The following is a 17223-nucleotide window of genomic DNA, read 5'->3' on the forward strand; positions in this document are numbered from 1 at the left end:
ATAAGTGCATAAAATGGTTTGATTTGTAGATGATAACTTTGCTAAAATACAGCCCTATGAGCCATCCATGTTACCTATCAGACTGGATGTTTGTGTGTGTATTACATTTATGCTAAGCATGCACTCATCAGTTGTTGGGATTTCTTTGATGACAATAGCAAAACTAAAACAAAACCCCAAATCTAGAGAGCACAGTCTTCCCAGTGAGGAAATAGGCATGTGGGCAAGACAATTCCACACAACCCACATATATCTACATTAGGGGTTTTGTGTGCTGTTGAGTGTGTGCTGGTGTATTACTGTGTCATTGTGGCTCCTAGAGTAAATGAGGCAAGTATCTCAGAGTGCACCCTGCAACAGAAAGTAGAAAATTCCTTAACTTATACATTTGATGGATGGGAATACTGGGAAAACAATTTTAACAAAAGTACTGGTTGCAAACTAATCTACATAAAAACCTTCAGGAGACTCTTTGGAAACAGGAACTTAAAGCATTATCTGTTTTGTTTAGCTATCTTCTATTACTCTTGCAATGATTTGGAGATAAATCTGTAACTGATCTGGGTGTGAATGGTAGTAGTCACATTGCAAAACTGTAAATCCACTTAATTCCATAGATGAAGGCTGATTGCCTTACTCAATTGTACTCTCTATCTTTTGTCTGCTTCAGGACAAGCTTTCTGATTGTTTATGCTCCCCCACTTGAAAATCAGTCTGTACTGTATACAGGAATATGTGAGTGCACTTAGCTGACATGCAAGAAGAAAGCTGACATTAACCTTACTTCCTGTAGTAGAAAGGGTCAGGGATGGCTTATCTTCCAAAAATCTTTAGGAAGGAGCTGTTATAAGAAAGGACAGTCACTGCATATTGCTGCTAGGAAAAGCAAATGAACACGCTCTTTGGAAACAAGAAAATTTTATTACTTGGACTACAGTCAGGAGAGTACATCATTCTTAGAAAGATGTCAGAGAACATCAGAAGAAAAACTGCAAAATCTTTCATTTACACATATTTAGCAGCACAGTGCCAAAATATGATGAGTAGCTATGTACCAGGCAGCAAATGACTCAGAGAAAGTACTGCTTACCAGCCTTCCAGCCCAAAGTGAAATACAGTGAAATTCCACTGATCCTGCCTGACTCCCAGACTCTGAAACCAAGGCCCCAGAAATACATACAGGCCACAGTCACTATTTGTACAGCTACCAGTACTGGAAGTCCTCATGCATACATACATATATTTTATACAAAAGCAAATCTATTTACATATAAGGCCTCAGTTACACCATAAATTCTACTTTTGTGTGTTGGCAGGCCATAGAAACTATGTAGATTATCTGAAAGGCAGTTTATTCTATATACCTAGGCAATAAAAAGGAAAAAAATATTCAGATTTACCCAAAGCAGCTCACCTCCTGCTTTTACTATTATAGATGTGTTTTTAGTGGAGTTTTGTCTCACATTCAACTTTTTAAGTGGTATTGCATCAGAAATTGGTTCACTCCATATAGCATATCTATATATATATTTGCATTGGTGCAAGTGTGATTCTGCAGCAAGCAACAAGTTGGAACAAAATACAGCATAACTGGGACTACTTCATCTTTCTTAGGGGAGTGGACTCCATTTCCTGAACAAACTGTCTTGCCTCTCCTTTGGCAAAGAAGTCCAAGTTTGGCTACAGACTTGTAACAGAATATTGTTGAATTCACTCCACCCATTTTTTTGAAGACTGACATTAAGGCAAACAAAATGTTGTATTTCTTTACCTTTGTTTGACAGAGTAATAATGAGCAACCCATTTATAGTTGTAAACCTCCATAAGCCTGAAAGTTTAAGCAGAAAAAAAAATGTAGCACATAACCTCTAATCTCAGCTTCTGTAAGAAATACTTTCACTAATTCCTTGCACGTTTAAATGAGCCCAATACCTGTATGAAACACCTGCTCAGTACTTTGCACCCAGCTGGTGCTAAAAGCACAAGAATAAGTGACCAGAAAACACAGGGTCTCTTAGTTTTGAGTATAAGATAAAGAGCATTGGGAGAAAGCAGATTTCATTTCTATATTTTTCTTTTTTTTGACAAGAGAAGACAGCAATTCAGTGTTCTCTGTCTTGGGATTCTTCTCCAGCTGCAGAGTGGAGGCACTGATAGTTTCACTTAGCTGGGATGTAGCCAGGTGATTCCTACTTGAGGCAGGACTAGACAATCAGGAGACTCACGACCCATTGGCCACGACCTCTTGGATGAGAATACCTCAATCAAGAGTGGTCAGTGATGGCAAGGAAGCATAGTTTTATTATGTGCTCTTTTGATATCAGTGAGGTATGGAACCACAGCAAAGCAACAGAATTACAACACTCCTGATCAAAAACCCAGTTAGAGTAATTCCACTTATGCTGACAGCTTTCAGTTCAGGCTGTATGTGCATTGCAAGGACACTACACCCAAATGATGTGTCCCTTGAAAACCTTTCAGTTAAAGCAGCGAGTGCAATTAAGCCAGCTGTTTACAGAAAGCTCTATATGCAAAGATGCACATCTGACTGGCAGATGTGAAGTCAAGAACACCTCCAACTCTCCTGTCAGCTCTCTTGGAGAGGGATGGTGACAAGAGCAGTCACTGGGCAGTTTCACAATAGTGCACAGGTGCTTGGCTGTTGTCCGAGCTCCACAGCTGCTCACTGACAGTCCCCGAGCGGCTCACCTCCCACAGTGCCAGTTTGAGCACCTCAGAGACTGTTGTCTTGACCTGGACCTGAAACTTTTTGCTAATCAGGACATAGAGGATCGGATTGAGGCAACTGTTGATGAAACCAAGGCCAGTGGAGAGGGGAATGCCATCCTGTAGTAAGTCATGCAAGTTTTCATCATGGTGAGCAGACAGCTCCACAATGCTGAATATGTGATATGGTGTCCAGCAAACAAAAAAAGCTACAACTACAGCAATGATGGTCCAGAAAAGCCTGCTAGAAGTCAGTACAGTCCTCCTCTTCACTTTGACAATCAGCAATGAGTAGCAAATGACCATGGTCACTAAAGGGAAAAGGTAACCAAACGCGAGCCTCACCCAAATGAGAATGTGATGTGTCAGCAAAATAAGTTCTCTGTCATGCACGTGGAAGTTGTTGTAGCAAATGGTGACATTGTTGAGAATTGTAGCTGTGTCTCTAAAGTATAAGGCGGGGCCACCAATAATTGCAGCTGACATCCAAATGATCCCACTGAGAACAAGGGTGTTCTTTACAGTCCGGTACTTGTAGGAAAAGGCTGGGTGGACGAGGCGGATGTAGCGGTCAAGGCTGATGAATGTCAGAAAGAAAACACTGGCAAACATATTGAGTAGTGCGATGAATGAGTTCATTTTGCAGAGCCACTTCCCAAAAGGCCAGTGGAAGCCCATTGCCACATATGTAATGTAGAGGGGCAGGAAGAGAACAAAAATGAAATCTGCGATGGCCAGATTGAGGAACCAGAGTGTAGAAACAGATTTATCCCACTTAAAGCCCATAAACCAGATGACAATGGCATTACCTGGCACTCCCAGCAGAAATGCCACACTGTAAAAGAAAAGGGAAATCATATGGGCAATGCTGAGGGAGGACTGGGGTGATTCATCTTCCTCAGACAGGTCGTAGAAGTAAGAGTAGTTCTCAAAATCTTCAAATGTCATGTTGCACAGTTGCTTTCTGGGGAAGAAAAAGAAATTAAATAGTCAAAGGAGAAATGTTTTACTGCTCTGCAAATAGTAAACTGAAATTCTTTTAGGTTCCTGCTCATAAAAAAAAAACCAAAACATTGACTTAGTTTTGCATATCTATCACTTTTTGTCTGTCAGTTGCTAGCACAGACTCATGAAGAATTGTGGTCACAGACATTTCAAAAAATGTTCAAATCAAAACAACACTTGAAATCTTCAGGAACTATTTTTCTTGTGTTTTCCTTCTGTTTAACAGAGAACACTGAGCACAGTATCACTGATAAATTTCTGGGAAAACAGAGACAAAGTTTTACTGAAGTATGATTTTTCTATGCTCCCCTAGTCAGGTTTAATACTTTACTTACTGCTCTGTTCCAATTTGAGCAAACTATATGCATGTTATCTGTCTGAAATCAGAGCTACATCAGATATCTATGCAGGGAAAAAAGTTCACTTAAAATGCTACAAAGCCATTTTTTATAAAATTACTCCCACCACACACAAACACCAAATTATAGTTAACAAAATGACAGGGTGTTTTCTCCAGAAAATAAAAAGTTCATGGGTTTATACCTCTCTGTCATGTATCTGTCTTTGTATCAAGGCATGCTGATTTTCAGGTACATTCAATGGATTAGATATCCTTAACAAAGCAAAGGATGTAGAGAAGGAAACATTTCAGGGATAATACATAAAATTGTGATTTTCTTCTACTAGTGAGCTAAGAAACAGGTAATAGATTATACAAAATAAAGCTTCCCATGAAAATAAGACACACTGTACGAGTTATAGATGAAAATATGAGAGTGTAATTTTTACTATTTATTTTAAGACAATTTTCTCCATTTTCATCTGCTGCAAAAGCTTCTGGAACTTAGAACATGATTTTTCACATAGGTATTTCCTTCTGTGGGAGGAAGAGAAGGACGGGGGAGTGGAATATAAACCAAAAGAAAAATGCAGAAAGAAAGAAATAAAAGGAAAAGAGTCAGCAAAGAAAGTTTGAAGGAAAAAAAGAGCAGTCAAGTTATGTGTTCATTTGAGTACAGGCAAAACTGCAGCACACCACAGGCAGCTAGTCTGACAAAAGCATCTGCAATGGTCAAAACAATTCAGCTAAATTTTGTTATCATTTAAAGCTATGTTGTCTGCCTGGACTCAGCTGCACTGAAAACCTGTAGGATACAAGCAGTCTATCAGCTGTACAATGAATGAGTTTACCCACACTTGTGAGTGCTCCGTTCGAAACTGAAACTCAGCCCACGCGTTTGGAACTCTGCCCTGCATTCCTGTCATTCCACTGATTACAGCATGCTAAGGACAACGGCAGAGAGGGGTCTCCAGAGCACATGGCCTGCAGAACCACATCTCCAAGCTTGTATTCATGTACATACCTTTCCTCCAAAAAAGTGGTTGGGTCAGTTTGAAAGGATTACTCACTCGCACAAGAGAAGCTACGCATGTGCGCACACATTGGAAGGATTAGATTTCTCATTTGTAGATGGACAGACAAGCAAGAAAAAAAAAGATTGTGTAATTTTATATCTCGTGATTAAATTTTTTCAATAGGAGTCAATACAGCCTGTTCTGTCAAGAAGCTATGATAACACTTGCCCCTTGTAATTTACATCAGGGTGAAGGAATGTTATTTGGTTTGCTGTCCTGATAAAATTATACTTATTGGGCTCTATTTATGTAATTATGTGCCTCTTGAGGGTGGATTCTGCATCAAATACCACTACCACCCATCTGAGTAATTTTTTCAAATAGCTTAACAGCTGCTGAGAAATAGTATAAACACAGAGCAGTGCCACTAACATCTGGAACAACATTACATTTGGACAGTTTCAGAGGACAGTCAGGTTAATAGCAGGATTTTTAAATGGTTTTGCCTATATACAGAACTATACCTTCAAATCACACTTATGCAATTAGACAAAAACAATTTCCAACTCTTGCTGATTAACACTATGTGTTCCAGTCATTAACCAATTTTGCTTTTAAGTGTCTTAAGAGCAAGCACAACATAATAATGCTTGGATTCAAACATTTCCATACAAGCCTTCTCTTTCCTTAATGGTGCTAAAAAACCCATAATGACAATAACAAACATTTGCCTATTGCTCAACAATGTTAATTTTATATTTAGCATTTCAAAGATTATGTATAGCAGGAGAAAGAAAACATAACTAAATCAATGCCAGATATTTACTAAGCCCCCTGTAGTTTAAAACTCCATTGAAAGAGCAGACCTTTAGAATGCAATTATTTTTCCAAGCTTTTATTTTTTCCTTATGTCTAACTCCTAGTCTTTGGCAGTGAGGGTAAGAAAGCAGGAGGAACATTGCTTATGACAGCTTCAGATGCTGAAACTAGACTCTATGGTGAGGGCTCAGCAAAGGCTGACAATTACATTTGCAAAGTCCAGAAAATTTTACCTCTGACATTCAGATATATGAAGCACTTTTACAACACGACTCATGGCATTATGCAGTAGGTGATTGTCAGTGGAGCTAAAATGGTTTACATCAAGAAGGACTCAGATTTTTTCCATTAACCATCATTCAGCTGGGATGTTTCTCTGTGATCTTGAAACACACTATCTCAAATGCACGGGTTTGGCTTTTATTTATTAATAAATTTTCAGAGTCAGAACTGTCTTGCAGTTCAAGTCTAGGTCTTGAAAGTGAAGAAATCTAACCGTATTCCTTATTCTGTCACTGATTTCCTGTATGATCTTTGACAAATGGCCTAATTTCCAAGCTGGAAAAATTCTCATTGAACCCATCAGCAAACAGAGGCTTAGTAGAGAAAACAATACTTTCAGACAGCAGTTTTCACTTGGCTTTCAGGCAACTGCTAGGAAGGGTAAGGGAGGTTTGGTGCAGTTCAGTGGCTCATTCTGGTGTGGAGAGCCAGTACATGAAAAATATTTTTCAATAAACAGGAAAGTGTGGTTAGAGGACCTGCCATTAAGACTTGGGAGCTGCCACAGGTTACAGAACAGTGTTCTATTGCATATGGATAACTTGGTTATATTAATATTAATAACCAAGTTTAGACTTCCTCCTGTCCTTTTATTTTAACTAGTATACACCCTGTGTAAAGTGTACGCTCAGCAGTTGTTTGACAAATCTGTTCCTGTTTGCTGAGGTCACCAGCAGCTCTGAAAACTGAACCTCCTCGATTCAGTTGCTTAATTATGAAAATTGCTGACCAGGCTTCATTTCCTGTCCCCTTCTGTAAAATAGGAATTACTTACTAAATGACTTCATAGGATTGTTACAGACTGACACTTTGTGCTTTTAGATCCTGGGACAGAAAACTGAATTACCAAGAAATACAGATCATTAGGAAATATTTCCAAAATCCAAAGCCACAGAACTGCTGGGAAGATACTTCATCATGTATTGTATGAACTGTCTTTCTCTGAATTTCACCAGGGAATTACAGAATTGTATCTCAGCTGACATGTTCACAGCTTTTTACTGCAGTACCTAGAGTATATTTTCACTGCCACTATTATAGTTAAGCCATAATGACAACTTCAACAAATGCTTAGATCTGCCTAAAACAGAACAGCTTTTGTCATACTAAAAATGGCCTTACAGTTATGACATGGGACCAGTACTTTGGACTCTATTCATGGCTATGCCACATGCATCCTGTTTGACCAGGGGAAGTCATTTGACCTCTCCACACCTCAGTCCTGAGGTCAGTGGAATGGCTTTGGAACTAAATTACATTCAGTTTTCAGTCTAAAATAAGAGAAAACAAACAAAAAAGTTGTAATTTCTACCCACTTGATGCAAAGTCTTCCTGGGAATTCAGAGTTCTCTGAGCAAGACACAAGTTAGAACCCAACTTAATTACACTGGTAGTTTATGCCACATGTTTGGGCTCAACCCACACAACCACTCCTTCACATTTGGTTCTCATTACTACTGAATTTTACAGAAAGGTCCATGGGAAGAGCTTACTCATTGGCTATGTTAGTTAAAAGTTAACACAAATATTTGAGTGGTAGTCCCAAACTATTAGTTCAGTGTGATAAAAGGTGTCCAGAGCCTCTGGCCAGTTAAAATTTGAGAGGTCACAGTAGTGAGTCCTGACTTACTAGGAAAACTATGGTTTGCAGAGTTGGCTGTCTCAACAGTTAAACTCATAGAGGGAATCTATTACACAAATCCTCCTTTAAATGTCTTTATTAATAATCGTGAGCACATCACATTGCACCTGTATTATTTATGGCTAAAGAAAAGTTTATTTGATTGATTCACTTCAATTTTTGCCATTTGCAAGAGTCAAATGTTGGAGAACTAGTTTCACAAAAGGTCACCTAAAGTCTGCTTGTCACACCGTGTGTCAGCAAGTTTGTCTGGGTATTGAACTAATTTCAGAGCCCTCACAAATTTTTCTTGGAACACTTGAGGTGACAAATTTTGAATTTCTCTGCCTTCAAAATGCAAACAGGAAATTCACCCAGTAGTTTATCTGTAAAGTTCAAAACTCATAAGGCTTCAAATGTGTTAGAGTTACATACAAATTTCTGGCAAGCATTTTACAAAAACATTCAGGAAGATTCTAAAACTCATAAGGAATACTGATGAGATTACAGACTGTCATAGACTCATATTTCTCCCTCAAAAGAACAAAGTCAAGATAACCACTTCCCTTTACACAGAAACATTCCTTTAGCAGGAAGTGCCTCACACACCTATACTACAAAATTAAATCATAGCTATGCTAAAATTTAAGCCTAAAGTTGGCCCTGCAGACACACCTACTAAGCAACAAGAATTTTAAGCCAGTAAATACAAAGGCAGAATCAAGGCTTGTGTGTATGTTTTCTCTTTCACAGACACACAAAACAACTGTCTTTTGACTTTCCTTTTTATGGTCTTTAGACATATGGTAACCTAATTACTTCATAAGCCATCCTGAGTTCAACAACTAAAATGGGTTGCAATACCTAAGATACGCGACTGAAAAGATATTCAAGCCACAATATGGATGTATTTCTTCTAGCAGACAAGACAAGAATGCAAATAACCATCATTCTCCATTATGTCTCTCATTTAATCAGTGTTAGAAATGTATATGCAATGCCCTGCTGGCTAGACATCTCCTAAAACTTAGGCCAAAACCAACTTTGAGCAAGGCTAAACATGACTCTGTTAGTCATAACACACCACTTCATCTGTGGTATTGAAGTCATTTGAGCAGATAATAATAACCTGATAACATTTCACACACAGTGAGTGTTACAGCAGGATTAGCAAACCCTTACAGTACAGACTCAGCTAATATTGGTAAAGCTATGACTTCAGGCCAGCACTTTTGCTGCCACAGAAATGTTAAACAACAAATGGAACCCCTAACTTTATATCTAAAGAAGCCTACTACAAAACAGGAAAAGTATCTACAGTAGCTGTGGCCTGAATATAACAAATCATCCAGACAACTGCTGGAATCGAGCAGTGTACCATTTCCACAATCAGGTAAACGATCATTATCTGCAACCAGCAACTGCATATCATCAAAACTGATTTATTTTCATGCTGATCCCAAGTACCACATCTTCCATTAACAAAGAAGACAAAGAAATTCAGATGTCCTTAGGATATGCTCTGGGGAAAGAGGGGTCACTTGATAACCACATAGTTGGCACTTGTTCCTGCTTTGATATAGCTAAAAGTAAAAATACCTTTTTTAGTATTCCTTTTGAACGTAAGGAGATGCTGTAGGCACTGCAAGTTGATCACATGACCTAAAAACATAGTACACCAGAGTCAAGAAAATGACTGGCAATATTTGTGAAACAAAGTAGCCCCATTTTGGGGGAAAATAAGTAAGTCTGATGTTTCTTACCAATAGGTAAAAATAGACATTTAGGTAAACAGTACCACTTGAGATTTAAAATATCATTTTATACTGTATGTGTCAGCACTGCCAAAGTATTTACACAACCAGTCATACTGCCTCAGTATTCATAAACCTGACTGAAACTAGGTTCAAGTGAGAAGTATCACCAGTCTGACTTACAGACAAGAACGCTGAGACTGACCTACAGGAAGTTTCTGATCAAACCAAGAGCTAAACCTAGAGTCCCTGCCTAGTAGTTCAACCACAGTCCTGTCCTCCTTTCTTAAACTTAACACTGTCCCTTCACACACATGATGAAGTGAGGAAACCACAGCTTCACCTCTGGGAGACCTTCCCCTTCCTGAAGGGAGGCCTCTCCCCTGTGCCATCACGCCCATTGTGTTGGAGGGAGACAGCACTTACCTGGGCAGTCTTTAGAGGTTCTGATCTGTTTTCTCTGCACAGAAAAGGAACCTAGATTTCCACTGTTTGCTTGCCATGTACACTACTCTGCGTCTGCAGTCCCAGGACACACCTCAGAGCCATAAGCACACCTCTCAGAAGGCAGAACCCATCAGGTACACCACATATCACACTGGCTGTGTCCTCAGCATGTAAGATATGCACTCCAATGAAGTATTGTTCCAGGGAAGCTTTACGTGTTTTCTAGTCCTCCACAACTACCAGCAGTATTTTCTTTGGCTATAAGCCATCATGATAACTACATGCCTAGAGTAACAGAGATACCCAATGAAAATTTAAGTGCCTCAGCTTCACAGTGGCTGCATTGCTGAGATAACAAATGCTTGTATTTCTAACTAATTACAGCTTTTAAAGGTTTTAATGCAAAAAATTACTTGGAATTTTTACTTTACAACTGTTTCATGTATTTGTGATTAAAGAAGATTTTGACTAGCATTCATATGATCCTTACATGATCATGCAGCTCTGAGTATGTTTTCTAAATGGCTGTGCTCCTTCAGCAAACACATGCTTTACCACAACTTCTTCCTACCAAGAAGTAGCAAAGTGAGAGTAGAGAATAAAGAGTGAATGCAGAGATTTCTTTCAGGCTATCAGCTGTTGTTTTTCAGCAGACTGATTAAGGCCAACTAAACATGTGTTAGACAACAGCCATTCCAAAGGTACTGCAGGGTAACAACAGGTCATCACAGAAAAAATAAAATAACCCTCTTCAGCAAGATACAAAATATCTATTGATAACTGATGAAAAATGCTTCCAATCTGCTACACTTACAGTCCTTTTAACAAGAAGAGTTAAGACTTAACCACAGAGAAAATTAGCACCACAACTTGCTCCTCTCATATACCTTCTTATATCCTATTCTATTTCACATATTAATTTCCCAGCCACTCATAACAGTATTCTTGGTTATGTATGTACTGTACTCTAAACTGATCTCCATTCTTCCAGTGTCCTTCTAGGTTTATTCTACAGCTCATTAATATACATCAGCAGTTTCTTCTAGCATGATTGTAATACTGCTGTGGTTATATTACTCTTGACACATACTCTTGCATGGGTATATCAGAACATCCAATTCCAAAATACGGCTAGTATGTATCCAAAACAATCCAGCTGACAAACTGATAATATATTTTGTTATGTCTTCAATATACCAGAGTCACTGTGTACAGTAGATTAAGGGTGTCAACTTCTGCATCAGTGTTATTCTAATATTCCTACTCATACAAAGCTAACTATTTTAGAATCATAGAATCAACCAGGTTGGAAAAGACCTCAAAGATCATCGAGTCCAACCCTACCATTGTTACTAGACCATGGCACTAAGTGCCACATCCAGTCTCATCTTGAAACCCTCCAGGGATGGTGAATCCCCCACCTCCCTGGGCAGCCCATTCCAATGCCTGATCACTCTCTCTATAAAAAATCTCTTCCTAATATCTAACCTAACCTCCCCTGGCAGAGCTTGAGTCTGTGCCCTCTTGTCCTACTGCTGGTTGCCTGGGAGAAGAGACCAACCCCCACCTGACTACAACCTCCTTTCAGGGAGTTGTAGAGGGTAAAAAGGTCACCCCTGAGCCTCCTCTTCTCCAGGCTAAACAACCCCAGCTCCCTCAGCCTCTCCTCATAGCACTTGTGCTCCAGTCCCTTCACCAGCCTCATTGCTCTTCTCTGGACCTGCTCCAGCACCTCAATATCCTTCCTGAACTGAGGGGCCCAGAACTGCACACAGTACTCAAGGTGTGTCCTCACCAGTGCCGAGTGCAGGGGCAGAATCACCTCCCTGGTCCTGCTGACCACACTGTTCCTGATCCAGGCCAGGATGCCATTGGCCTTCTTGGCCACCTGAGCACACTGCTGGCTCATGTTCAGCTTTCTGTCTATCCTAAGATCAAGTCTAAAATAAGCAGCGCCTGTTTTTCCACAAAACTGAAAAATTCATATTGTTAATACAACTTCAGGAGGACTGGATATTTATCTGTTTACCTAATATGGCATTAGGAATACTCCCTAGCACTGAAAAGAATAAATGGCACCTATGATTAAGGTGTTAAAACTAGGAGCTTGGAAATACTGGTTTTACAGGTTTCCCATAGTACCTTTGCAAATCACTTCTCACTTGACTCCCACAGATACAGTCCAACACCTTCAGTTAACATTACTCAGGTTTCTTAAATGGGCAATGGTTCTTAACATTTCCAAAACACCTCATTAAAATAATGTGGGCCTGAGCTCATTAAAAGAGGATCACTAGAAAGAAGAAATGTGAGTGTAGAAAGTGATATTACATTGATAGTACAGGACTTACTACTCACCACTTTCTCTCTCATCTACAAGACTTCAGAAGGGAATAAAACTGCTGTGCCAGGCTCACACTTGCTGAAAGAAGCAAGTATTTTATGTTGGGAAAGCACCCAAACTCCCAGCCTTTGAGATCAAAGCCTCACTGGGTCTAGGCACTATAAGCACATAATCACAGACAATCCCTGCTTTGTTTATAATTAAACAGAATAAATAGACACAAGAAGAGTAGAGAAAGAAACAGAAGTATCTTGCCCAAAGCCAAACAGTAGATTCAAATGTAGAGTTGTAGGCAGAATTCAGACTTTGCCAAAAGAATAAAGAGACAAATATATTTGTGGAGAGAGAGAAAAGATGCTGGTTCTTCATACTTGTGCCTTGTGATTCTTGAAATACATCCTTCAAGAAGTATCAAAAAGGGAAAAGAGAGCCTGGGCAGGGGAAGAGAAGTAGGAGAATGCTGCAAACCTTTTGCTCACTAATGTCCGTGGCAAGAACTGGAGACTTCTAGAGTGCTGGTCTTTGCAGATAACCCTTGCAAACAAACCTAACTTGTAGCACTGGGTTTTGTTACCCTCCCTTCGAGCCCACTAACGAAAAAGCACTGAATCATGCAGCTCATCTAAAGAATTGTAATGCAGTAAAATGGTGGGCCAGGCATAAGACAGCTGCAACAAGCCAACAGAAATTTTCTCTGGAAAAAAAAACAGCCATGGGCTAATTCAGGGCTTTTTGTTCCTGTCTTCAGGCCCACAACCCCTGGAACATATTGGAGATACAAAGAGCACAGAATTAGCTCAGCTCCCCTGGAAGTACACATAATTCTTCTTTTTGTCTCAGAAGCCTCAAGCACACTGTAAAAGTAGTATCAAGTGCCTGAGAGTTCATCTCTGCATGATAGCATCTGCCCTTCTAAAACCAATGTCTGTTGGACACTGCCTACCCCAGTCATAGCAACCCCTTCTTCTGGTAACAGGCCATGAGAAACTGTTCTTACCAGTCAGCAAACCCAGCAGCAACAGAGCCCTGCAGTGTTGTGAAACTGCTAGCTTTAGACCAAATGAACACAAATTAAACCACTATCAGAAATAATGAGTGCAAATTAGCCAGACAACCAGCCACCACAGTAAGAGAGACAGCTGAACTGCTGGCACATTCCGTAAGAATAAATAAATAAATAAACAAGTAACAAGAGCATTCAACCATTGCAATCCCCTGCAAACCTAGCTTCTGTTAGTGCTTGGAATATCAGAGTTATTAATACAAAGTTAATACCTAATAACAGACCACAAACTTCAAATGTTTGTGAAGAAACACAGAAGGAAATCCTTTAAGGCAACTGACTTTCTAGGAAACAGATATAAATTTTCCTCTTGAATCAGCCTATCAGAAACAAGCACAAATCTGAGCATTTCAGAAGTTGCTCATTAGGTGGTCAGCAGAGATTCTTAAAATTACAAGAAAGAATTTATAATGTATAGTACATAGAAACTGCATTACTTTCATCAACCCTTTTCCTCTGTCCCCATTGGTACAGTAAAAATCTGTGTCAGATCCTGCCTAGGAATCCTCATACAGAGCTTTCCTGACTTATGATCCCTTTCCACAGAGGCAACTAGAGAATTCAAACCATAAACATTCATTCTCCAGAGTCAAATAACTTCCTCTATACCACACTCACAAAGACTCTAAGTGCAATAGAAGTGGCATCTAATGTCACTCATGGCACATACAAAATCCCTAGGATTAAACTAAACTTGGTAGAACTTCTATCCTATCTGCCTACCATAAAAGGCTGATAATGTTTTAAAGTTGGGCAGAAACTGCAGTGACATTAAACAAAAGCAAATCAGGCTATTAACATATTTGGATTTCCTAGTTCATCTGAGGCAGAACAATAATATGATGCTGGTGAAAGTAAGCTGTCATAAGCAAGTTAATCCTGAAATCAGGTTCTACAAACCTGGTCTGACAAATTCCTTTACCCGGACATACCCTAACACACACTCCTCCTTAGCTATGAATTAATAAATATGTAAAATTATTCAGTAATACAATTTTATTCAGCTAGAAAGCAAATGTGTTTTAATTCATAGACAATGTATACATGTTCTGTAAGTCTACAAGAACAAGTTTGAGATACTGCTTGGATTTGCAAGATCACATTTAGAAAGAAAACAGGTGACACTGGCACTGTTATCACTAAGTCTGAACAGGTGGTGGAATCTAGCCCTGTCTCATTGTGCAGTAATACACAAGGTTTCAGATCTTGTCACTTCTAGGAAACATGTTCAAATACACTCAATGAAAGCTATATCCACATCCTATTTATTCCACAATGGTTAGAGAAAACACAGACACTTTACAGCTGAGATCATAGAAACTTTATTTAATTCTGCATGACTGTAATTCCTCAGAATTATTTTGTAAATCTGCTACATAAAATGAAATTATTTCCAGTTTCTGTTCTAATCAGAACTGATGGACCTATTTCTAATAGTATTGGAAATTGCTATAGGTATTGGATACATGCTATCCCTAAGCAAATAGAAATATTAAAACCAACACACTAGGGGAAGTGGCAGGGGGGAGAGAGAGAGATTTGTGTCAAGGTTACTTACCGTTCTCTGACAGCATAAAAGACTCCTTGAAGTGTGTATAAACATATTCAAAAGTCATTAAAATTAAATTCATGCATAGTTTCACATATTTTCTGGCTGCCAGGGTGATTCAAAATACTCTTTGAAATAAATTAGTATCACAATCTTTCTTCCAAGAAGCTCTTTTAGCCAGCATATACTACACCACCTTACAGGGTTTGCCTGCAAGTGTTGTTGTAGCTGTAGAGACACATTACTTAGAAGAGAGGGAGAGAAAGATCTAAAATATAAGAGAGATTGACCTACCTTGTTTAGTTCTTTCAAATAAAAGCACTGTAAATCAGGGATGTGAGCTCTGGAGCAGAAGGAAGAATGAAATGATCTGCAGAGTTCAGAGTGACTTCAGTGTGATTCCAGCTGCTTCACTTGGCTACTGCCTTCCTTCTAATAAAGCTGCAGAATGATATAACACCGTGTTTGTTTTCAGCTGAGGAAGTTGTTTCCAACTTCCCTTGGTTTTCTAGAACCATTTTTGAAATATTGCCATTCTGTATAATCCCAGTATTTCACCAAAAATAAATGTTAGACATGTGAATGAATCATTTTTGGTCAGTGTCCAAGCAAGCAACAGATGTGGTGGCTGATGAATGGAAAGAGACCTTACAGTTGTGGGCTGCTTTTTGTTATGCAGAGAAGAGTTTGAACAGTATTTCTTTGTAAGCACTCTGGTTTATAGAAAATAATGTTGAATGAGCAGAAAGATGCTTAAAAAGTCATACTGAAAGCATCATTTTGTAACTGTATGGAGTGATACATTCATTTTGTAGATTAATCTCCTTTTGTGTGTAAGAGAGAAGTGAGCTTCTCAAAACACTAATTAGTGACTCTCTGTCAGACAGGGCAATGTTGGTCAGAAATTTGAACTGGATTTTAGGAAACTTGGCTTGACTCCCTGTTCTGTAAAGAGCTTGCTGAGTTTTTGTGGCCAGGCTTCATGATCTCCATGTCACACAATTTCCCAGTCAGTAAAACGGGAATATTATTCCACTAGTACCCACCTACCATAGCTTCACCTGACTCTGATGGTACCACACTCATACCATTTAAAATCAACTGAGCAACTGTCAGCCTACCCTTATCAAATCTTCTACTGGAAGCAATCTGACAGTAGTACTTCTCTGTCACTAATGCAAAACATGTAAAATGTTCAACACTGGTTGAACCTAGTCAATGCCAAATTTTCCAGGTATCAAATCTATTGATTCCAGTGAAAATCAGAAAGAAAAAAACCCCAATCAACCACCACAAAAAAAAAAAACCCACCAAAGAGTGAAGTGCTTAGTGAGATAAGCAAAACTGGGATTTCAGTATCTGGTTAGCAAGGCTGTCAATTTTCAAACACCTCTATTATGGTCCACAGATCAGAGATTCTCTTAACAGGAATCAGAAACTCCTTCCAGCAAAACTATCCTGCTTTGTCTTTCCTCCATGACAGCTCTTCCTATTCTGCCAATATAACTCAAAAGCTGATAGCTTGTACATGAGTGGTAAAATTCTAATTCTACGAAAGAAGGATGGAGATTATGTTACGGTGAGGCATGGAGCCCCTGGACCATGAGGAAAGGACAGAGGGGTATGATTCCTGTGAATATGTGACACAGGAGTCAAACTGAGAGGTTGCCCAAGGAAAACACATGTAAAGAGTCAAGGGCCTCCTTATTTGGCACTTCACTTGTTTATTTCTTGCATTTTAAAGACTTCCTGTTTTCTCTAGGTAACTGCGGAAACTTTACTGATAAAAGCTCTTTCAACAGTAGTTCTCTTATTTTGTAAATATTGGGACAGGGTAAGTCTAGTCACCATTTCAAAGCAGATCTGCTGAGATTTTTTTGATTGTAATGGCACATAAGCCTCTGTGTCTCTAGGTACTTTGCCAAATCCAGTTCATTCAAGGGTTTTCTCAGTACTACTTCAGTAGGACAAAAGAGGGAATTACTGGGTAGATAACCCTCACACAGTAAGAGACAAAGACTGCAGCAAGCAAAGAGGAGTCACACATTTGCCAAATGCTCTTCACCTTCTTGGTGAAGGGAACATTCTAGAGAGTGCAATGAATTCTAGCAGTTTTGGGGTAGTGGGGAATTGTCCTTAAGGGGCTTTTTCCTTCACCATAAGCTAAAGTAGGTTTGGGAACACTTGTGAAGATAGCTCAGCTTCTCATACTTCATAACCAAGGGTTAAACCTCACATAGCAATTTTCTTCACCTT

General features: G+C 39.2%; 1 protein-coding gene across 1 annotated transcript; it reads right to left on the reverse strand.

Annotated features, from left to right (window-relative positions):
* Positions 1–2622: 2622 nt before the first annotated feature.
* Positions 2623–15299, reverse strand: GPR1 (G protein-coupled receptor 1). The gene is made up of 2 exons (XM_009077762.1): positions 15262–15299; positions 2623–3691 (listed from the first exon to the last, which is right to left on the reverse strand). The coding sequence occupies exon 2, from the start codon at positions 3673–3675 to the stop codon at positions 2623–2625; it is 1053 nt and encodes a 350-aa protein (XP_009076010.1). The 5' UTR covers positions 3676–3691; positions 15262–15299.
* Positions 15300–17223: the final 1924 nt, after the last annotated feature.

The sequence above is a fragment of the Acanthisitta chloris genome, unplaced genomic scaffold (assembly GCF_000695815.1).
Source record: "Acanthisitta chloris isolate BGI_N310 unplaced genomic scaffold, ASM69581v1 scaffold45686, whole genome shotgun sequence".
In the NCBI taxonomy this organism is placed as follows: Eukaryota; Metazoa; Chordata; class Aves; order Passeriformes; family Acanthisittidae; genus Acanthisitta; species Acanthisitta chloris.